General features: G+C 47.9%; 1 protein-coding gene across 4 annotated transcripts in view; it reads left to right on the top strand.

Annotated features, from left to right (window-relative positions):
- Positions 1-15,863: 15,863 nt before the first annotated feature.
- Positions 15,864-23,411, top strand: part of MGLL (monoglyceride lipase) — a 121,611-nt gene continuing 114,063 nt past the window's right edge. Inside the window, exons 1-2 of one of the 4 annotated variants that reach the window (XM_046645658.1) lie at positions 15,864-16,130; positions 17,331-17,475. In XM_046645658.1, the coding sequence (XP_046501614.1) occupies positions 17,351-17,475 (125 nt within the window). In that variant the 5' untranslated portion in view covers positions 15,864-16,130; positions 17,331-17,350. Of the gene's footprint in view, positions 16,131-16,244; positions 16,854-17,330; positions 17,476-23,411 lie in introns of those variants that run through there. The other 3 variants (XM_046645648.1, XM_046645639.1, XM_046645629.1) reach the window with 3 other exon arrangements.

Below are 23,411 nucleotides of genomic sequence, written 5' to 3'. Positions count from 1 at the left end.
GGGCCACCAAAGCGGAGCGCGCAGACTTAACCACTCGGCCACGGGGCCGGCCCCTATGTGCTAATTTTATAATTTGCTATCTTATGGACTTTTCCTTTTTTTTTCAACATCAGTATTTTTCAACCTGCAAAGTCCCTAAGAGCACTCAAGGAATATTTTCAAATAGAGATTCTCAGACTCCCTCCCCCATCCAAGGTCACAGGAGAATGTCTGGGAAGGAGAAGAGATTTGGTGGCGCTCCGCTTCTCTGGTCAGAACCCACTGATGCAGACCTGCACGTGAGCAGCTCAGATCCACCAGTGAGAGAGAGTGGAGCTGGGCTGAGCAATGGGTCCACCCCGCTGTGCGTGAAGGCATTTCCCCATGAGACCAGGGGAAGACCCCCATCTCAGCATGGGAAGCAGGGCACGAAAGTGCAAACTGCAGAGACAGGACTGAAAAGGGGGATAACCTTGGGCAACAGACCTGGAGGCTGAGCAGAGCTGAGCATGAGGACCGGAGGCCGGCACTCCTAAGTACGGGGAGAAGTGAGATCCTCAGGGTGAGCCCCACAGGGGACCAGGACAGTGACTGCAGACACCTGTAGCTACTTGTTTATATATTTACATGTTTATTTTTTGAACTTCAGGTGCAGAGGGCTGAGCCCATCATCCCTCTTGTTTCACGCCACTTTATCGTGATTGGTTCTTTCTTCTTTTATTTACATTTTTCTTCTTTACTTTTTATTTTATTGTTTGCAATTTATTTATTTATTTATTTTTCATTTATCATTTTCTGTATCTCTGCATCCCTCTCCCAATTCTCCTTCCAAGACAATGCAACCTTTCTATTTTGTTTATAGTTCATGTTTTTATAACAGGTTTTGTTTGGGGCACCTACGTTTTTAAATACACATAAATGGAAGTGTGTTATAGATTTCCTTCTGTTTTTCACTTTGTCCATTAAGTGTTCTGTAAGATCCCTCCTATTTGGGTGCGTCCGATCACTGCTTCGAATTCTGCATGGCTTGCCATGACAGTGATGGCTGCTCAGGACACCTGGACAGTCCTCCGCCAAGGCTTCTGCTGCCTGCTCTGGACCTGTGTGAGAGTGTGGGTGTGAGGTGCTGGCCGTGGGGGTGCGTGCACCTGACTGACAGTGGCTGTCCGCTCCCACAGCGAGGCCAGAGCTTCCCCCGGCCCCATCCGTGCCTGCCACCGCTTCCCACAGCTCCGCTCTCCCTGGTGGCCAGGCTAACAGGGTCTAGTACAAAGTGATGTGTTGAAGTTAATTAATTGTGAATTTCTCTCATTCCCGAAGATCTTGAGCATCTCGTCAAAACTTTTATTAGCTCATTGAGATTCTGTTTCTATAAATTCCCTGTTCATATTTTTTACCCATTCACCCTTTTTTCTACTAAGATAGTTGTCTTCTTCTTGTTGATTTTCAAGAATTCCTTGCACCTTTTATAGATTAACTCTTAATTTGTCGTCTTTTTTCTTTGTCTTCCACTATTTGTCCTTGCTGTCCTTTGTTGAAAGGAAATCTTTGATTTTGATGTAATCAATTCTTTTTTGTTTTTGCATGGTTTGTGGTTTTAAATTTTAATTTAAGACATTCTTCCCTTCACGTGGGTAACAAAGATATTCTCCTGCATTTTCTTCTATTAACTTTTTAAATCTATCTTTCACTTTTGGGGTCTGTAATCCATGTGGTGTTAGGTTCCACTTTATTTTTCCAGCACCATTTACTAAACCCTCAGTCACCTCAGGTTCTTACTCTTTTGTGGGGAGAAATATTGCATGAAACATACTGTTGCTGAAAATTTATTCATTATTTATCTGAAATTCAAATGTAACTGGGCACCGTGCTTCTGATCTGGCAACTCTGTGGTAATTCCAGCCCACAGGGACTTGTCCTGATGAGTCTTTTTGCTCCCTCCCTCACCCCTCTGCCATTGTTCCCACTAGTGACAAGGACATTGTTACGCGCTATTCCTGGCTGACATGGCTCAGTTCCTGACCTGAGTCCTTCCAAACGCCCTTAAATGAATCTCTCAGTACTTCACCTGAGGGTTTAACTAGACGAACGCTTCTCAATGGAAACACGCTCAAGAATCACAGGGAACCTCGTTAAAACGCAGACTGTACTTCAGGGCTCTGGGATGTGACCTGGAATTCTCTATTTCGAACAAGCTCCTGGGAGAGGCGGATGCTGCTGGTCTGTGGACCATACTTTTGTTGTAAGGAAGTAGAGGGTCTTGTGCAAGTCCTTAGGGGGTCTGGGCACTAAACTGTCAGGGCTTTGGGTACTAGAGCAATGCCCGACTTGGCCTCTCTATGCTATTTCCGCCATGCTAAAGCCCAGAAGGGGAGAAGGGACTGAGTTAAGGGAAACATAGCTGCAGATACACCTTGGAACTCTCCCCGAGTCTGCACAGGTCCTCCTCCGACTGTTGAGGATGGCTGCTCCCTTCACGTGGCTTCTTGTAGGAACCTTGACTTGACCCTTGGTGGCCTGCTCCTGTCACACACGCACCTTCCTCAGAGTGCTCACCTCCTGGCTGTGATTATCTGCTTCCTTGTTCCGCTTTCTTGTTGGGCTGTAAATCACATCAGTGGCGGGACAAAGGTGGTTAGCTCCATACCCCAGCCTCTAGCCCAATGTCTGGCCTGTAGCAGCTGCTAGTAAACACAAGTGGAGTGAATGAAAGAACAAATGACGACTGACTTCTAATCTCAAGACTGTCCTTAAAATAACTTTTTCTGTTTCACTTTTAAGAGCTCCCTGCAAAGCACTGTTTTGCTGTGGCCGTTGGTGGACTTGACCGAGAAAGGAACGAGCCCTTAGAAGTTTTCCTCTCTTGGTTTCTCATTTTGCTGTTTCTGAGTCATCAGCTACAGTGTGCCCGCACCCCCTACACTCCTGGGGACTTAAATATGCCAACTTCTCAGCTTCACGTAACTCCTGTTTCCTGTCTTCCTGCTGCTGAGCCTTCCCAACGCTGGTCTGAAGAGATGCTTTAGTTTTTACTGAGCTCACAGCTCTTCCTTTCTCTTTTCCCTGGACCCTCTAGAGCCTGCTCCTCACTTCCTATTCCCCATGTCTCCAACCGTCTCTCTGCCTGTTAGGAATTTTCCAAATAGTGCTGATAGGCTAAGTTAAGTTGTATCTGTCAAGGTGCTTTGATGGCAAGCAACAGAAATCAAATCTGGCTGACTTAAGCCCAAAGGGACTTCATTGGAGGTCTGTTGGGTAGCTCATAGAACATGCTAGAGACTGGAAGCCCACGCTTGGAAACAACACATTAGGAGCCAGGACGTGTAGCAGGCCTCCCGCAGCAGGAGCACCCCACCACCTTGTCCAGAGGGCCTGAGCACGAGGGAGCTCCGCCTGCCTGCCATCCTGTGTCGCTCTGCTCAAGAATTCGTTAGAGTCCAGGGGCCTTCCTGAGGCCCTGGGCCCACCCCGTGGCTGCAGTGATGTAGGCACTTTGATTGACAGTTGCCCCAAGATTCCATACAGTGGTGGAGGGTTCCTTAAAAGGAAATAGAGCTGTTGTGAGAAGAGAGCAAGTGTTGCCTGGTGGTCAAAAAACAAACAAACAAATCAAAGAAAATGAACGTCCATTTGAAGGATTTGAAGGAAAGGAGGGGAAATCTGATACAAGGCTGTGGCCAGGTGTATGTGAGAGACCCCCAAGGATCCTCATTCCTGGTTTCCAATTGCTTTTCATCCTGGCTACACTAAGAATCCACTGGGAATGAAGGGAGGTGATGTAAATAGTGGATGAGATGCAAAAGGAGGGGCCCAGACTCTTTTCCTAATTCAGATTTGATCACCAACTTGCTGTGCAACCTTGGGCAAGTCACCTCACCTCACCTTTCTGGTCTCAGTTGCTTCATCTACAAAATGATGGCTTTAGATTAGATGACATCTAGGACCTTCCAGGTGTAGAACCCTCCCAAAAGCTTGCCAGTCTTGCTTACTATACAGGAAACGTACAGTTAACGCTGCATAAGGTGACATGGTTTCAGGAGACGCAGCTTCTCAGGTGCGTGGTACTTACAGAGGCAATTTGGAGGGGAGAGTTGATGCTGTTTTACGAATAATAATAATAATAATATAGCTCCCACAAAAAGCTATTGCTATATGCCAAGCATTGTTCTAAGCACTCTAATGTATTAATTCATCGAATCTTCACAACAATTCTATCAAGCAGGTACTATTATCACCTCCATTTTACTGAGGAGGAAACTGAGGTGCAGAGAGGCTGTCACTTGCTCAAGGTCACACAGCTTCTAAGTTAAAGAGCTGATTCAGATCCCAGGATCTGTGCCCTTAACAACCACGCCACATGACCTCTCTGACCAAAACCAGCCAACTAAAAACAGACTAGGAAAATAATGCTATTGTTTCGAAAAGCTGTGTAGTGTGCTTTCGCCACTCCTAACTTTGCCTAGACATCTGGAAATACCTGTCCACACGTAGTAGTTTCCGCATAGTTACTCAACCAGTCATCGGACTTTCCCTCCTAAACAAAGCTCTGCCTCATTTGCCTTCAAAGGCCGAAACAGAGCATCAGGTCAGTGGCATCTTTTTCAAAAGAAGTCAAAAAAATTTTCTTCAAAACACAAAGTAGAAAGATACACGTGTGACCCACCACTGTTACTTGCTGGCGGAGTCCATTTTATTTGCACTTATAATGACCTCAGTGGAATATTTTTCAGCGTGTATAACTTTAACTGCTCCATTAACCACATTAGTCAGTGGGACAATTTCTCCTTTACCGCTGAGTGCAAATCTCATTACAGTGATTGGGCCGGTTACTAATTGCTGACATTCTGGACTTGCCAAATGCATTTAAAGAAGGTGGCGTGTGTGTGTGGGGGTGGGGGGGAACCTGTAATTTCATCTTTGTAGATTTGATTGTACTTAATGGCCTTTCCCAATAGGCCTGGCCTTGGTGCTTAAATGCAAGGCAAAAATAGCCATCCACAGAATGACTGTTTCTGAGAGCTGGAAAGGGCCTTGGAGACCATCTGGGCCAATCCTTCTCCTGGGCCAATCCCAAGAAGCTGAAGCCCCAAGTGAAGCATCAGGCTGGTGTGGAACGAGCCTGAACCGGGACGTGTTGTGGGCAGGGCAGAGGCCGAGCAGGGGAGGGAAGGGGCCACCTCGACACCTACCTCTCCCACCGGGTCTCCTCCCTGAGTGTCCCCAACCTCAGTTATGGCCACACCACTGACATTATGCCTTTGCCATATCTGTGTTGCACATGCCCTGTTATTTACTTAATATCATTCTTTAAATCAACCCATGTTCTAAACTTCATTTATTTGAAAAGTTTTCTTCCAGTGGAAAATGAATGCTTGCCACACGTTTAAGGTAACCTTACAAATAAAATGAAGGAAAACAAGGCCAAGTGGTTCACCTCTAGGGCCTCGTGATTGTCTTTATTAGGAAGGAAGACAGCAAGCTTGACTGCTGCTGTTGGAGAGTGTCACAGACACATAAAAGTCTAAGGAAGGCTTTGCTTTTTACCAACCAGAAAGATAAGAGAACTGTAGAGGGACTTTCCCACAAGGAAGCCAAGTGTTACTGAATTCCCTGGATGTCGAGCAGGTGCATCCGTCTTCCCCGGCAGCCTTGGTCCACACGCCCGTCTAAAGGAAAGGCGCGAACGTCGGCAGCAGGTCAGGTTCCCAGGTTGGTTCTGCCACTTCCCCACGGACGGCCCTGGGCAAGTAAAAGACAGGTGCAGTTTCCTCCGCTGTAAATTCCGCCTTAGAGACCACACACGGTGTCAGCTGTGATGACAGTAGCAGCCTTGGCATTGGTACCTATTAATTTCCCTCATTTTGATTCCAATTGATGCAACTTCTTAAGAATCACACTAAAAGGATTTATAATTCACTGTTTTGTCTTTCCTGCATGACTCTTAGTGGTCAAGGCAAGTGCCTTTGACCGCCATGCCTGCCCTTCTGGTATGATTGCTTCCAGTGACGTTTACAACTGTCTCCTCATGGAACAGGAGCGTGGTGGTCCGAGGCCACTCTCAGAAACTACTCTGCACCCACACACATTTAAGAACTTCTGTTTACATTTCATACCCAGCAGTTCTTTCTCAACCATGGGCATTACTGGCCCCAAATCTCTTATGCAAGAAGAATTTATCAAGAGGGAATTTAAGACTTTATGGGGAAAACAGGGTAAAGGGGCAAGGCAGAAGTAATTTTGGGAAAATTTTTATATACACTTCAATAAGATACAACAACAGAATCAATACACCCTGTCATAAGAATATTTATGAAATCTTAGTTACGGCATTGGGTACATCCTAATGATTTGTTTGTTCTATCTGCCATTTATAAATTCTCTTTTGTAGATATTGTATATAGTACAAAGTATTTCTTGTTTCCTTTCTCTCTGTTTTAGGAAAACTGAGTAGTCTTCCCGAGTAGGGAAAAACCCAGTTCTTCCCTCCTGTTGTGTCTCCTTTACCTTTGCTCAGAACACTTCACTTCCGACACTTCTGTCACCAAGTGTATGCGGGTCTTCCCCACACCAAACAATTCTGTGACACCAGCTGGATGTCCTACCATTTAACTCCACTCTGACACTGTCTCCCAGGGGCGGCCTCAGGCGCAGGGCTCCGTCCCACAGGCCCCCCCGAACTTCAGATGCCAACACAAGTGGTAGGGCCCCAGGGGACCCAAAACTCTGCCCGACATGACTACAGATCGGAGGTTCCCATGACCTACTGACCCTTGGATTCAGGTAACTTGCTAGAACAGCCTCCAGAACTCAGGGAAACACACACTTCCATTCACCAGTTTGTTAAAGGATATGATAAGGACACAGATGAACAGCCGGATGAGGAGACACATTGGGTGAGGTCTGGGAGGGCCCCGAGCGCAGGAGCTTCTGTCCCCGCGGAGCTGGGGTGCGCCACTCTCCCAGCACATGGATGTGTTCACCTGCCCGGAAGCTCTCCGAACCCCATACTATTGGGGTTTCATGGAGGCGTCCTCATGTAGGCACGATCAATTATTAACTCCATTTCCAGCCCCTCTCCCCTCTCTGGAGAAGTCGTTGGGAGGCTGAAAGTTCTAAGCTTCTGATGGTGGCGTCGTCCTTTGGTGACCTGCCCCCATCCAGGAGCCATCCGGGAGCCGGCTCAGCTTCTCCTCAGTAGAACAAAGGATGCTCCTGGTCTTCTTATCACTGAGGAATTTACAAGAGTTTCAGGAGCTCTGTGCCAGGAACTGGTATTAGAGACCAAGATATATATATTTTCTATTATCTCACATTTTTCCTCCATCCAAACTTTCAGTGATTTTTTCAATTTTTTTGACTAAAACTGTTGAATCCCACCTCCTGGGTCCCACAACGATTGTAGAGTAAGGATAACTTGAATGCATAAGATGGCAAATGTAACAGCTGACCTGCTCCATCAGTTAGCTATCGCTGCGTAACAAGCCGCCCCAAAACTTAGTGTCTTAAAACAACCACCATTTATTGAGCTCATAATTCTGTGGGTCTGCAGTTTGGGGCTGGGCTCAGCTGGGTGGTTCTTTCAGTCTCAGCTGGGTTCCCTGGTGCGTCTGCAGGCAGCTGAGGGTGAGCAGGGCACATCTGCTTCTGGGGACTGGCTGCTTGTCCACCGGAGAGCTTTGGCTCCCTCCATGCACCTTGGCCCTTCTCCATCAAGCTAGCCAGGCTGGCTGATACAGCAGAGGAAAGTGAGGCAGAGCCACCAGAAATTCAGTTATTCCCATCCTCTTTGATGCCCTTGCATCTCACTGTCTCCCTTCCTCCTCACAGGTGTTTCCAGCATGTCCCACTCTCCTCAAACCTTAGAGCATCTCTGGAAGGTTACACCAGAACCTGCAGAGGTAGTTGCCTCTGGGGACAGGGACCAGGGCACAGGAGTGGCAAGGAGACTTATAGTTCACTCTTAATTTTTATTTCTCACTGGAATTTTTAACACATGCATATATTACCTTAACTTAATAATGGTGAGGGGCCAGCCCCGTGCCCTAGTGGTTAAGTTCGCGTGCTCCGCCTTCAGCGGCCCAGGGTTTCACGGGTTCAGATCCTGGGCGCGGACATGGCACGGCTCATCAGGATATGTTGAGGCAGCATCCCACACGCCACAACTGGAAGGACCCACAGCTAAAAATATACAACCATGTACTCGGGGGATTGGGGGAGAAAAAGCAGGGGGAAAAAAAAGAAGAAGATTGGCAACAGTTGTCCACTCAGGTGCCAATCTTTAAAAAAAAAAATGGTGAAATGTTATTGTGCCCTACCTACCATGTGTTAGGCATGGAGCAAATGCCAGTCCCATGAAATATAGACAGTAATCTTAATTATCTTCATTTTGTAGAGGCATCAAGAGGGTAAATCGCCTGCCCAAGACTGTACAGTCAGACAGCAGAGCTGGGATTTGAGTCCAGGCTGTCTGGCTCCAAAATCCACAGATTTCGCCACTGCACTCTCCTGCCTCACAAATGACCTTCTTCTCATCAAACCTACTGGACACCTTTCAGTCCTCCTGATTGACTTCTGGACGGTGTTAGGCTCCATTGGTCCTTTCTTCTTACAACATGCTGTACCTTTGGATTCTGTGAAATCACACCTTCTGCGTCATCCCCCTCTGTCTCCATCACCTTTGCAAATTCTCCTCCTCCTCCTCCTCCTCCTCTCCTCTTTTCCCTCCTCCTTCTCCTTTGCCTCCTCACAAGGATCTCTCCTATGCCTGCTCCTCCCTCTAGTCCAAATTTCTGGGCAATCTAATCCATTCCCATGACATCAATTACCAATTACTTCTAAATCTTCGCCTCCATCCTGAGTCTCACACTGCACCTGCTATGCCCATCAGGCCTCTACTTGGATGTCCCCGAGAACTCAAAAAGTCTAGAATTACATGTCACACCTTGCTTACCACCATCAACACCCATCCCCCCTTCACATTCCAACCCAGTGAAACGAATCAGACAGCTCGGGGCCAGCTTTTCGGAGGCAGCACAGCATAGGGCAGGGTAGACGCTCGCATCACTTGACGGGGCAGCTTCCACCACGGCGCCAGGGCTTTGGCTTTTCAAAGGGGATTTAACAACCCTGTGAAAACATGTGAAATGTCCTCATTTTTAAATATTGGGTACTAGTTCAAATATTTTGAAATATATTTGCGTAGGCCAAGCTAAATCTGCTGCTGGCTGGGCGCAGCGCACAGGCTAACTCACAGCTCTGCCTGCTCACTCTCCTGGGTGAGCACACTCCTCCCACGGACGCAGGCACTGTTTCTAGGCCATTCCTACATCTCCAGCCTGGCCTCTTTCTTTGGTTCCAGGCCCACATATCCAGCTGCCCTACAGGCACCTCGAGCTCAACACGTCCATCACCATGGCACCAAATGACCATCCTCCCCTGCAATTCATGTGAAACTGGGAATCGGGATTTGTATGCAAAATCACCAATTTCTAAAATTCCTATTAAAAAGTTTCAGATGAAAAAGTACTTTTTCTTGGGTCACATTCGACATCAGGGCCACCAGGCTGTCACACCTGATTTAGTGTAAGCTGGCTGCCCCCCAGGCACTGTGCTGACTGCTCCATAGACACCATCTCAACGGACCCTGCCCCAGGCCCGGAGGGGGTGTTCAAATTCCCCCATTCCAGGGGAGGAGGTGGGTGAGCCAGGTGAAGCAGCTTGCTGGGAAGTTACACAGATAGTCAGTGGAGCATATTTCTGAGGCTTACTTTTGCTCAATTTTCTTTTCCCCTAAGATTGACTGTATAAAGTCTTACTTCCCTGTCATTTCTCTTCCCAACCTCTATTTCTCTCCCACTAGGAGTGATTTATAATTGAAGTTTACAAAACCAAAATTCTTATGATTGCAAAACGCTGTAGATATTGCTTCACACATACCAAAAATTGCTAATTCTCCGTTCCTCCTCACAGCTATTTCAGCATGTTCCACTCTCCTCAAGCCTCAGAGCATCTCTGGAAGGCCACACAAGAACGCTTGTGGGGGCAGAAAGGTGCCACTTTTACTTGAATTGCTACCCTGTCTTTTCATCCTAGGCTGTAGGGGCAGACCCTGCCAACTAGCACTTTTATGGGAGATCATTGTATCTAGAGTGATCCTGTCCAGAGAAAGTGGAGCCCCGAGGTCTCTGTGGGCATAGAGGCAGGCAGAGACGCGGCGACTTCACCACCGAAGCAAACATTCACATACAGGACTTCTGCATCTGCAAAGCAGAGATGTACTTTTCCCTACGCCTCCCACTAGTACAACTAGAACCCCTGGATATTATACATAAAACAACATAAGGAGGCTCGGAAAGGTGAAGACAAAGGGCAGATTGGCTGGGACCTCGGGACCCAAGGAATGACATGGTGGCGAGTTCCCTGGGTTTTTGTTTTGCCTTGTATATTCCAGACTTGGAGCTGAGGAAGCCAGCAACCCAGAAATGGCATAGGCACAGACCAGACAATATTCAACAAAAGCTTGCTCTTTCTAGCCAAAAGACCAGGAGACAGAAAGCTGAGCAAGACAGAAAACTTTCAGACATTAACCTCTCCACACCAGTCAAACATCCCAGAAAGAAAACGTGGCCCCCACGCACACCTCCATCCACAAAGCTGAGCGGGAAACTTGGGCTTCTACCTCCACTGGGAAGTAATAAGGTAGCACCTCCCCACCATCAGCTCCCAACCTGGAGCAGTTTCAGAGAAAGCCAGCTAAAACAGAAGGCTTAAATAAGATCCAGAGTATCACAACATAGTACAAAAACGGCCAAGTTTCAAAAGAAAATGACACATCCTACTAAGAACCAGAGAGAATTAAAATTGAATGAAAAAGACAATTAATAGATGCCAACAGAATGAAGAGATTTTAAAACAGCCATGATAAAAATGCTTCAACAAGCACTTATGAACATGCCTCAAACTAATGAAAAATAGAAAGTCTTAGCAGAGAAATAGAAGATGTAAAGAAGAACCAAATAGAAACTTTAGAACTAAAAAATACAATAATAGAAAGAAAAAGCTCAGTGGATGGGTTCAAAGGCAGAATGGAGGGGAAAGAGCAAAGAATCAGTGAACTAGAAGATAGGACACTAGAATTACACAATCTGGACAACAGAGAGAAAATAGACTGGAAAACAAGTGAACAGAGCTCAAGGACCTATGGGACTATAATGGAAGATCTAATATTTGTATCATCAGAGTCCCAAAGGGAGAGGAAAGAAGATAGTTGAGCTGAAAAAGTACTTGAGGAAATAATGGCTGAAAATGTCCTAGATTTGGCAAGAGACATAAATCTACAGATCCAAGAAGCTGAATAAACCTCAAATGGTGTAAACTCAAAGAAATCCATGCCAAGACACATCACAGTCAAACTTCTGAAAACTAAAGACCAGGAAAAATTTTGAAAGTAGCGAGAGAGAAATGACATGTCACCTATAAGAGAAAAATAAGTCAAATGACAGTGGATATCTCATCAGATACCATGAAGCCAGAAGGAAGTGGCAAAATAATGTTTCAAGTGCTGAAAGAAAAGAACTGCTAACCGGAATTCCACATCCGGTGAAGATATCCTTCAGGAAGGAAGGGGAAATCAAGACATTCTCAGATGAAGGAAAATCAAGAGAATTTTTGCAAACAGTCTAATTCTCAAAAAATGGCTAAAGGACGTTATCTAAATAGAAAGGAAATGATAAAAGGAAAATGGAATATCAGGAAAAAAGAAAGAACACAGTGAGCAAAAAATATGGGCAAATAAAATAGGCTTTCCTTCTCCTCTTGAGTTTTCTAAATTATATTTGACAGTCAAAGCAAAAATTACAACACAGTCTAATGTGATTCTCAATGTATGTAGAGGAAATATTTAAGACAATTATAGTATAAAGGGAGTATAGCGAAGGGGTATAAAGGGATCTTAGGTTTCCATAATTCACTAGAACTGGTAAAATGAGGTCAGTAAGCTATGATATATAAAATTCAATACCTAGAGCAACCACTAAAAAGTCTATACAAAGAGATACACTCAAACATGGTATAGATAAATAAAAATGGAATGCTAAAAAAGTCATGTTCAAGTAACCCATAGGAAGGCAGGAGAAAGAAAACACAAAAAGGAAAAACAGACATAAAAAAAACAAAAATAAAGTGCTGAACTTAAGCCCTAACGTACCAATCATTACACTAAATGCAAATGGGTTAAATACACCAATTAAAAGACAGAGATTGGCAGAATGGATTTTTTTAAATAATCCAACTATATATTGTCTACAAGAAACTCACTTCAAGTATAACGAAGTCTATATAGAAAATCTCAAGGAAGCTACAAAACCAAGAACCAAAACCCAAACAACAACAACAACAAAACACCCTCCTATATCTAATAAGTGAGTTCAGCAAGGTCAAAGGGTGGAAGATCAACATACAAAAATCAATTGTGTTTCCATACACTAGAAGCGAATACACGCAAGCTGAAATTACAAATATGTAACATTTACAATTATTAAAAAAAAGAAAGTTGTAAATCTGACAAAACACATACAGAACTTGTATGCTGAAAACTATACAAGACTGGTACAAGAAATCAAAGAAGATCTAAATAAATGAAGTGGCATACCATGTTCCTAGATTAGAAGACTCAACAAAGTAAAAATATCCACCCTCAGCAAGTTGATATACATGTTTAACACAATTCCTATAAAAATCCCAGTGAGATTTTTTGTAGACATAGACAACATTATTCTAAAATTTATATTGAAAGGTGCAGGAGCTAGAAGAGCTAAAAGAATTTTGTAAAATAAGCATAAAGTGGGAGGAACCAGACTATCTAATTTCAATATTTATTAGAAGTAACAATAATCGAGACTGTGTAGTATGGATGAAGAAATAGATACACGGATCAACGGAACAGAAGAGAGAATTCAGAAATAGATCAAACAAGTTTCACAAACTGAAGTTTGCCAAAGGGGCAAAAGCAGTTCAATGGAGCCTTTTCATCAAACGGTGCTGGAGCATTTGGACATCTATAGACAAACAAAACGAATCCTGATCTAAATCTCACACCTGATACGTAAGTTAACTCGGAATAAATCACAGACTTAAATGTAAATTATAAACTGGATAACTCCTAAAGAGAAACACAGAGAAGAAAATTGTTAGATGTAGAACTAGGCAAAGAGTTCTTAGACTTGACTCCAAAAGCACAACCCATAAAGGAAAAAATCGATCAGTTGTATCTCATCAAAATTAAAAACTTTTCTTTTGCAAAAAACCACATTAAGAGGATGAAAAGACAAGCTACAGAATGGGAGAAAATATTTTCAAATCACACCTCCAACAAAGGACTCTCAGAACTTAGTAAAAAAACTCCAAACAATCCAGTTAGAAAATGGTCAAAAGATATGAAGAGACATTTCACCAAACAGGATGTACAGATGGCAAATAAGTACATAAAAGATATTCAACACCATTAGTCATTAGGCATATGCAAATTAAACCACAAAGAGATATCACTACATACCTAACAGACTAGCTAAAAAAAAAAAAAAGTTGGGGCCAGCCCACTGGCGCAGCAGTTAAGTGCGCACGCTCCGCTTTGGCGGCCCGGCGTTTGCCGGTTCGGATCCCCAGTGCAGACATGGCACCACTTGGCAAGCCATGCTGAGGTGGTGTCCCACATATAGAGGAAGATGCGCACGGATGTTAGCTCAGGGCCAGTCTTCCTCAGCAAACGGAGGATTGGCAGCAGTTAGCTCAGGGCTAATCTTCCTCAAAAAAAAAAAAAAAATAGTGACAACACTAAATGCTGACAAGGATGCCAAGAAACTGGATCTCTCATACATTTCTGGTGGGATGTAAAATAGTCCAACCACTCTGGAATACATTTTAGCAGTCTCTTACAATGCAAATATGCAGTTTGCACATGGCCCAGCAATTGCGCGCCTGGGCATATATCCTAAAGAAATGAAGACTTACGTTCACACCGAAACCTGTGCATAACTGTTTACAGCAGTTTGATTCATAATATCCCCAAACTGGAAACAACCCAGAAGTCCTTCACCCGATGAGTCACTAAACAAACTGTGGTCCAGCCATACGCTGGAGTGCAACACACAACAACCGGGACACGCTGAATGAAACAAGGGAATCCGAAAATGTTACATACCCTACGATTCACTTTATAGAGCACTCTTGAAATGACAAAATTGTAGGAATGGAGAACAAATTAGTGGTTGTTAGGGGCTACGGGGTGAATAGGGATGGGAGGGAAGTGGACGTGGCCCGAAAAGGGCAAGGTGAGGGGTCTTTGTGGCAATGGAATGCTCTGCATCTTGACTAGATCAGTGTCAATATCCTGGCTGTGATGTCGTCCTACAGCTTTGCAAGAAGTTACCATTGGGGTAAAGGGTACACTCCATCTCTGTATTATTTCTGACAGCTGCGTGTGAATCCACAATTATCTCACAATAAAAAGTTTAATTTAAAAAAAGTCACACACAGAATAGCAGGACCCCCGTCTCTTAGCTCCCAGGTCCCCAGGCTGCTGACAGCCACCACGTCCTCCTTTACACTGGTAATGACACGAGGGACATTTTCAAGCTCTCAACTGCCACTTCCACAGGGTTCCGCTGCCAACTCCAGCGAAAACTTTCACACCGTGTATTTGAAATGTTGGAGCTGGGAAAATTTGAAACAACTGCCGTATAAAAAGGTGGCTTGGTAGGCTTTGGGGCCCCCAAACACCCACCAGACCCCCAAGAGCCCCCCTCGAATGAATTACAATGCAAGTAAACCCAGTGTGCCCAGCAGGGCCAGCTAGAAGGCCATGCCCCAGCTCCCTGCCCTGGAGCCACTGCCTCTAGACGCCGCCTGCAGGGACATGGCAGAGCTGCCTCTGCCCGCAGGGAGTCAGCCAGCCCCATTCTCTGTCACAGGCCTGGGGACCTGCCGCGGCCAGAGAGCAGGCTGGGCAGCTGCTTCTCAGAGGCTATTGTTTTATTTCTTAAGTTAGATCACAGGCTCTGCTAAGCCCAAGCCTCCCTGTACACACACAGAGTGACACTGAGACAGAGGTGCCCTCTGTCCCCCAGCTTTTCATGTGTATGTCTGTGTCTCTGTGTGGGTTTGAGTGTGTCTGTATGTGTGTGTGTGTGATATGAGTGTGTCTGCCCACATGTGTGTCAGGTACGTATGCCTAGATAAGTCCACGTGTCTCTGTGTATCTGTGCGGAGTGTCTGGGTCTGCATGTCTGCGTGTCTGTGTTCCTTTCTCTGTGTGTCTACATGGGCTTACTGGCTCTATGGATGTCATGTGTCTATTTTTGTGTGAGTGTGTATGTGTCTGTGTCTGTGTATATAGTGTGGTGTCTGTGTGTCTGTGTGTAGCGCCCACGTGTGTGTATCTGTGGGGAGGTCCGTGTGCATACCCGCATGGCATGTGTGTGTGTGCACGCGTTTGATATCTGTGTGTGCCTATGTCCCTGTGTACACGTAGTGTGTGCGTATACGTGTGTCCCTATGTGTTGACTACGTCTGTACCTGTGGTATCTGTGTGTGAGTGCATGTGTTATCTGTGTGCGTGTACCGTTTGTGCGTTGTGTGCATGGGTGTCCCTATGTGTGTCTGTGTGGGGGTCGGTGTGCGCGCATGGTGTGCGTGCGTGCGTGGGTGTGGCGTGTCCTCCTGCCGCTGAGACTCCTGAGAGCCCAGCTCTGTTCAGGGCCCCGGTGACAGTCCCCGGCGGCCACCCCCGGGGCGAGGCCGCGTGAGGCCGGGCAGGGAGGAGCGCGGGGCCGGTCCGCGGGCTGCGCCCCTGCTCCTCCCCGCGGGCCGGGTACACGTGGGGCCCGGGCGCCGCCTCCCCGCGCCGCCCGCCCGCCCGCCGGTCCCGAGCGTCCCCACCCACCTCGGGCCGCCCCCGCCGCCGAGCCGGCCCGGGGATAAAGTGGCGGCGCAGACGCCGCGCCCAGTCGCTGCGGAGCCGGCGGCGCGCAGCTCGGCCCGGCCCTGGCCCGCCGCAGACGAGGACCCGCGGCTCTCGGGGAACGCGACAGCGGCGCTCGTGGCCCCGGTAACTGCCTCCTGGTCCCCGCCCCAGCCTGCAAGTGCCGTCACCAGGGGTGGGTAGCAGCCTCGGGGGTCCCTGCCACCTTCGGCGTGGGCTCCCGCGCCCCCTTGTGCGCGTGTGTGTGCACTAGTCTGTGCGCGCGCGTGGCTGTGTGTGTGCGCGCGCGCCCTCCCCTGCTCCCTCGCACCAGCCCCCAAACCAACTTGTCCCCAGCAACTCCATCTTCCCAGTCCCCCCCCCCGTCCCCGTGCAGAGACATCAGGCAAAGTCTTGTTTTTTCCTGTGGCATTTCCAGTGACAGCTGCGGGGCTCCGTTCCCTGCACTGTCGGAGAAAGGCAGGAAGCAAAGTTTGTCGGGAGCCTCGGGGTGACTTTGCCTCGGGGACCCCTTTTGTGCCTCGGTGTGCGCGGAGCTAGTTTCCAGTTTCCCGGGCAGTGGGTGCCAGGCGCCCGAGCCCCTCTGGTGATTTGTTAGGAAAGTGATGACATGAACTAGTAGCGGAGAATTGCAGGCGCCTGTTCCCCGCCCTGGAGAGGGGGGGAGCCCCGGAGAGCTTGTCAGTGAGAGCCAGAAGCAGGCTCCCGGGCTCAGCACCGTTAAAGCCCGCAAGGCGGGATCCGGGGGCAGCGCGCCGGTCCGGGCACAGGGGCTCGGGAGCTGCGTGGATGCCGCCCTGTGACCGCCGAGATGAGGGAGCAGCCGTTATTTGCCTGGCCCTGATTCTCGAGGCTGTCGTGGCTGTGGAATGCGAAAGCCAGGACATGATGGAACCAGGTTTGTCACGGCATCTTTGGAATTTCAGACAGGAGGCATTACTCGGAGCATCGACCACCTCATTACTGTGCCCCTTTGAAACTCCCTTGGGGATTTTAAGCGAGATGGGTCTTGTTGCAGCTGGCTCTTTATGCCCACAAAGCTGACTATAATTTGCACTTGATTACAGCTAAAATAGTCTTTAAGATGAAGTTTCCTGAAATGATTTAAAATAAACACAGATGGGAAGGGGGGGAAAGCTGTAATGAAATACTTAAAAAATGAAGTGAGCATTTTCTTAAGAACAAATGGGATTTTTCAGTCTTGGAGAGATTGCAAGAAATATGTTTTTTAAAATCTTTGAAATGGAGGTTTTTTTTTTTTTTTTAACTGCTTTTAAAAAAAAATGTTACTGACTCTGAACAAGGCTGTCCTCTCCTATCTCGATGTGTTTTTGCCATATTTCTGACTTCGGAATATGTCCTCCTTTCTTCCAAGGGCTTGAGGATCCTCTCACGATGCCGGAGGAAAGTTGTCTCAGGCAGACCCCGCAGAAGATTCCGTACCGGGACCTCCCTCACCTGGTCAACGCTGACGGGCTGTACCTCTTCTGCAAGTACTGGAAGCCGACTGGCACACCCAAGTAAGTCTCCCGCCGAGGGCTGCCCCAGATGCGGGAGCATCCCACCCGCCTTTCTCCTGCTTCGTGGGGCATCTCCTGCAGGGCCACTTTCTCTGTGACCTACTTCACATGCTCTTTTAACGTTAGGCACAGCAGTGCTAACAAAGCTGAGATTACACTTCATCATTTTTTTAAAAACTAAGAAGCCGGAGTTCTATTTTCATTATGACAACTAGGATACAGAGTTTACTGTGTGGCAATTTTCAAAAATTCCGCATGACCTTATGTTTCGTCCTGGAGTTGATTTGCTGTTGTACAGGCATTCCTTTAAAATCACGCCCAACAATTACAGAAAACCACCTACTCAGATAAGGAAATCAAAATGGTATATATGTATAGCAACCTTTGTTCTCTTTTCCTGTTTGATGATGAGCTTCAGAAGGTGTTATACGTGTGTAACAAGGAGGAGAGAGGTCTGGGTATTTCCTTCTGATTTCTTGCCAGCTCAATTACTTTATACCTTTTCCATCAAGGATCTGTCTTGCTATTAGAAAGAGGCGTTGGACACAATGAGACAGCTGGCCTCCTGCTGCGCCCCTCCTCTTGTCGGAAACAGGGAAAACCCTGCTTGCTTGTGTTATTGAGGGAAAGAAATAATTTGTGGTGACCAGTTGGCCTGGTGAGGAGTGGACGTTTTCTGTTCTGGGGACATTTCACCTGTCTCTCAGGCCTCTCATCTCTGGGGATGTGGTGTGGCATGGATTATGGCTGCCTTTGTGTTTCAGTAATCACCCAACCCTGGCACAGCGATAAAATTTCTCTTGTATTTTCAACAAGGTGCATTTAACCCAGGTAGCTGCATATTAAAAAAAAATAGAGATACAGACTTTTAAAGAGCTGGCTTAAAATCATAGCTACACAAACTGGCTATCTTAAGGAGCTGTTAATAGTTCCTAACCGTTCTGGCAATCTCTTTCTTAGAGATTTCCTCCAGAGAAGAGTGTGTCTGTCTGTCTGTGCATCTGTGTCAGATGGAGCGAGCAGGGGGAGAGAGTGTTGTTAAGCATTGTCGTGAGTTCTCCTTCTGACTTATTCTCCACTCTGACTTCACTGGCCATAGAATTACAGATTCTTGGTTTAATTTCTAAGAACTTTGTGGTATATGGTGTGTTATTTGATCAATATACAAAAAGAGGACAAAGAAATCAAAGTAGAAGTTTGAATGTGCGAGTCTCGGACTTCGGGGGCTTGCTGAGCTGAGCGAGGAGGTTGTCCTGGTGCTAGGTCGGTGAAGTAGAGGGCCTGCAGTCCTCCCGTGGGGGCAGGGCGGTGGGCGAGCCGCCGAATCGGCCGCCCGTCCTTGGGCTGTGACAGTTTTCACAGTCTCCCTGCTCACGTTGCGTTGCGGGGAGCTCTCTGCTCCTTTGCGTTTGCTCCAGTTAGAGATGACAACCCCGGGAGCTGAAACTGGCCTCTCTCGGAAGTCAGTGTTGATGCTGTGCGTACTGACGGGGATCAGAATAAGGGTGGATGGCTGTGGCGGCAGGGCCCTGGGCTTTGGAAGAGAAATGTGGTGGGGAGGCCACCTGCCTACCCACTCTGCCTCCAGCCCCTGGAGGTGATACAGATCAATAAATTCCCTCTTGGGGTTGGAGCTCCCCCCTCTGTCAGGGACCATCTTTAAGACAGTTCACAACCCGCCTTGCCTAATGGGAAAGTCCTGGAGGGCCCCTGCAGTGACAGATGTTACCACGGTGGTTGCTGCATCTTAGGAAGGCCTAAAGGGTCCTGGAGGAGGAATCATAGCAGCCAGAGGGGTGGGGAGGCAGTGGGGGCTTCAGGGCAGAAGAGGTTTATGCCAGCTGGTCCAGAAGCATATCCATATCTTCATAACTGAGACCATCCGCTCTGTTCCCTGAGGGGCGGGCCTGCCTTCTCGCCTGGTCTGAGACATCTCTGTTGTCGTGTTTCAGCACTGCTGCCTGCTGCTTTTAGGAAGGGGGAGAAGAACTCAGATCACCCTCAGTTTCAGTCTGTCCCCTCCAGGGAGTGTCCTCCAGGCCCTTTTGCCTAATTTAGTTTGGAGTCTTGCTTACTGTACCAGCTGTGGGAAAGTACCAGCAAATGGCTCCTTCTCTCCACTCTGCTCCATTTTTTTTTTTAAATCTTTCTCAAGAGGCCCTTGGGAGCCCAGATACCACCCAGTGGGGCCGTCTTACCCAGAGGAGTCCATGCCTACCTCTGTTAGTTGGCACTGTCGGTTTTCTGATCAACAAGTGGCGTCCAGCTCCTAGGGCCGTCCCAGAGCACCTGCTGAATGTTTTGCCCTCAGAAGATTTGTTGGGTTCTCACACCAGCTCTGCAGTGGCTCAGAGCAACACTGGGTCGCACGTGTCAGCCATAGCTGGGAAACCGGCTTAACCTGCTTATGGAGGCGGATTATGTCTATCAATGCCATCTTCCTTGGACTGGACCCTGAGAAGGAAGAAGGCATTTCTCGGCAGGGTCCTTTCAATAAATACATTCCAAACACAGTGCTGTTTTTAATATAGCAGACCAGAGCCTCCGTCTTTAATCATTATGAACCACAAACTTTAAACTGACATTTGGCGGTACCAAGGCAAGTTCATGCTCATCTAGTAGTATTTACGGTAATAACGAACGTTGTGCTTACGGTATAGCAGAAATATCTCATATTAATTGAGTATCAGGTATGTTTTGCCATCTGGACTAGACTCTGTACAGACATGCTCATGTTATCTTCACATCAACTGTGAGACAAATATTATCATTATTATTCCCATTTTACAGATGGGAAAAGAGGCCCATGATGACCCAGCCCGAAGTTGCTGGGTTTATTTAAGATTCCTCTGCCTCCAAGTCAATTGCTCTTGTTGACATACCGCCAAGAAAGACAGATTTTTGTCTTTATAGGTAGGAGTGTCTTCCTGCTAAATTTTTGGGTTTTGTTGGTAAGGAGTAATGGAATAATTAATTTTCCTAATGCCCATAATATATTAAAAGTGGGAAATAGATTAAAGATATGTATCCATTCTGAAAGAAAAAATCTGCTGATGCCCTGGGGGACTGGCTGCCTTATCCAGATGCAGTATCTTGGAATTTTAAAATACTGGTTCTTCAGCAGATTTCCACCCTTGGTTTGGCAGAGTAAGAGAGACTGGCCCCTAGATGGGAGTTGAGTTGCCTGTGGGCTCTTGTGCCCCGGAGCAATATTTAGCACCTTTGAAGTAAGCCCACCAAGTGGCCCTCAGTCCACTTGAAGTCCACTTTAAATTAGCTTCTGACTATTACTTAGCCTTCCTCAGAGCAGTGAAGGTGCTCCTGCCCCACGTGATGAATGACTGACCGCATAGCGTTGTGTGGGGAGGCTGGGGGTGGTCTGAAACAATACTCAGTTTGGTGGCTTAGACTCTAAAAAAAGTCGTCCTTTGATTCCATGTGACCAGGCAGGCTGGAGAGCATACTGTAATTATGTGTTTACACAGCTGCTAGCCCCACCGGAGGGTTAGTTCAGGCGTGGACCAGAAACACGTTCCTTTATCAGCCAGGGCCGACATGAAGTAGATACGTGTGGAATGAATACTTTGCCTCGTCATCTTTCTTCAGAGCTGATGCTCCCCTCGTGCTGTGTGCGCTTGGTCTGTGGGTAGCCCCTTCAGCTTGGAAGAGCTGACAAGCTTTCCTTTTTGTAGCTTCTGTTGGATAACAACTGGTGTATTGAGGGAGCCGTTTCAACATGCAGGTGTCCCTCCACTGGCAGATGCCCTGGTGCGAGCCCTGCGAGGCGCCCTCCCACCCTGCCTGGAGAATTGCTGGGATTCGCAAGTGACTCATCTTTGAAAGTTCCATTTAGCATTTTGTTCCAATTCCCCTACATTTGCAGAGACCTTTCGGAACGTGAACCTCTGGAGTTCCTTCTCCAGATTTTGCTGACTTTGCCCTCCTTTCCTTTCTTGCCTCGGGCTTCAGTCACCTGGTTTCTCTCTCCAGTAACCCTGCAGCAACATCCTCACCGCGGATCCCTCCTCTCAGGCTCAGGTCCAGCAGTCTAAGCTGCCCTGAGGTATCTGTGGCCATGTGGTTTTCAGGATTTTCCTCTTGGAGACAAGGAGTCTGGGCTGGGAGCTGGGCACATGGCAGGGGATGGACTAACAAGGGTGATGTGGCATAATTTCTGGAGCCTCCCCAAGTTCTGAGGGCCGAGCTGTTGTCATTGGCTCTAGAATCAATAACCAAGACCCTCCGCCCCTTCTCTCCTTCTTGCTTATTCCCCGAGTGGGGCTCAGCTGACATCTCCTCCCTCTGTCCTGCCCTTTCCTGGGTCACGTTGATCGCTTTCTGCATGAAGCCTTCCCAGTCTGCAGTTCTGGGCAATGCTGTCTTAGGATACTTCCTCCCACCTATGCAAATTTACCTGGAGAAGAAGCGATTCCCCAAAGCTGGGATATATTTAAATGCCACCAAACATCCTCCCCTGCTGCCACCCTCATTGCGTCCTCCTCCCATCAGCCACCAGCCACTTGGGTGTGGCACCTGTGGCTCCAGAAGATAGGGGCCCCTCCAGCCAACTCGATCCAGAACCTTCACCCTCTGCCTGAACGTAATTTCAATCCCCACTGCCTTCCGGAAGTTTTGTGCTCATAGTCGGACAGGCCTTTCCCTGTTCTCCCCTCCCCGGAGTCTTTCTGTCAGGCTGGAAGGTGGCTATCTGGTGCCTTGCTTTCCCAGCCTGGGGTGTTGGCTCAGCGTTCTGGGCCCTGTTCTGCAGGTCCTGCTCACGTCTTTGAGTGTTTCTGCCCCACCGTGTGGTCCCTGCTGACTCCTGCAGCCCTCATGACCTCTTCCCCTCTGATCTCCTGCCACCTATGTGACTAGGTGTTACCCCGTCTTTGCCTTTGGTTGCTACATCCCCAGGGTCGACAGAATTGCATCCCTTATTTGTCCCCGAGAGTAGCCATTTTGAACTGCAGTCTGTCGTCTCCATGGCTATGAGGATAGCTGAACTGCCCTCAAGCCCGCCCGCTGTACCCTCCCTGGATGTTGAGGAGCTGGGGTAGGTCTTGGGCTCCCCAGAGCCTCTGCAGCAGGACAGGCCCCGGGACTCACATGTGCCGCACCCCTGCTCTTGCTGCTGGGCCTCGTCCGGCTCCCGTTCAGCGCATCAGTGCAGCAGACGCTTATTGGCGTCTGCGTGTTCCAGACATTGTGTTGGGCACCAGGGTGGGGAGGGAGTGGCAAAGACCACTTTGGTTGATGAGGAGGTGGGAATAGATGAACACATGGGTAATTTTATGTGACAAGTACCTAGAGGTAGGACTGCCACTAAACCACGAAGAGCCTTTGTGCAAATTAGAAAAAGGAGACCAACCAGGTAGACATAGCCTCTCAGGTGCGTGGCTTGATGAGCAGAGCGTGGGCTGGGTTTCAACTCCCACGCACCCTTTCAGTCAGTGCCCTTAAATGGTATTGCACCTGCAGGCAGGGCATGCGAGGGGAGGGAGCTGAGACAGACAAGCACGAGCAGCGCGGGTTTCAGAGCTGCAGCAGCGTGCTATACTGGGGTACAAAGCCCAAGGCAAAGTGGCAGGAGCCAAGTGAAACTAGAGAGGCAGGAGGTGGCCAGGCCCTGGGGAGCCCTGCAGGCCACACTACAGGCGGGCTTGAACCTGCCCGAGTTGGGGAGGCGTGAACGGGTTCTAAGCCAGGACGCGGTAAAGTCAGACTTGTAACTTGGACAGCCAGTGGTTGGAGGTGTTGGCAGTGATCCAGGTGACAGGGGAAGAGGGCTGAGTCGTGGCGTAGCAGTGGCACCACGTGGTAGTAGCAAACAGAGCCTAAAGTCGACCGGGCCTGATGATGACGGGCAGGGAAGGGAGAAGAAGGCTCCTGGGCGTCTCCCTGAGTGGCAATGAGCGGCTGCCTGTGAGATCGGAAGA

Source organism: Equus quagga, chromosome 1 (genome assembly GCF_021613505.1).
Source record: "Equus quagga isolate Etosha38 chromosome 1, UCLA_HA_Equagga_1.0, whole genome shotgun sequence".
Classification (NCBI taxonomy): domain Eukaryota; kingdom Metazoa; phylum Chordata; class Mammalia; order Perissodactyla; family Equidae; genus Equus; species Equus quagga.
Note: the sequence above shows the minus strand (reverse complement) of the source record. Positions and strands in the feature narration are given on the sequence as shown.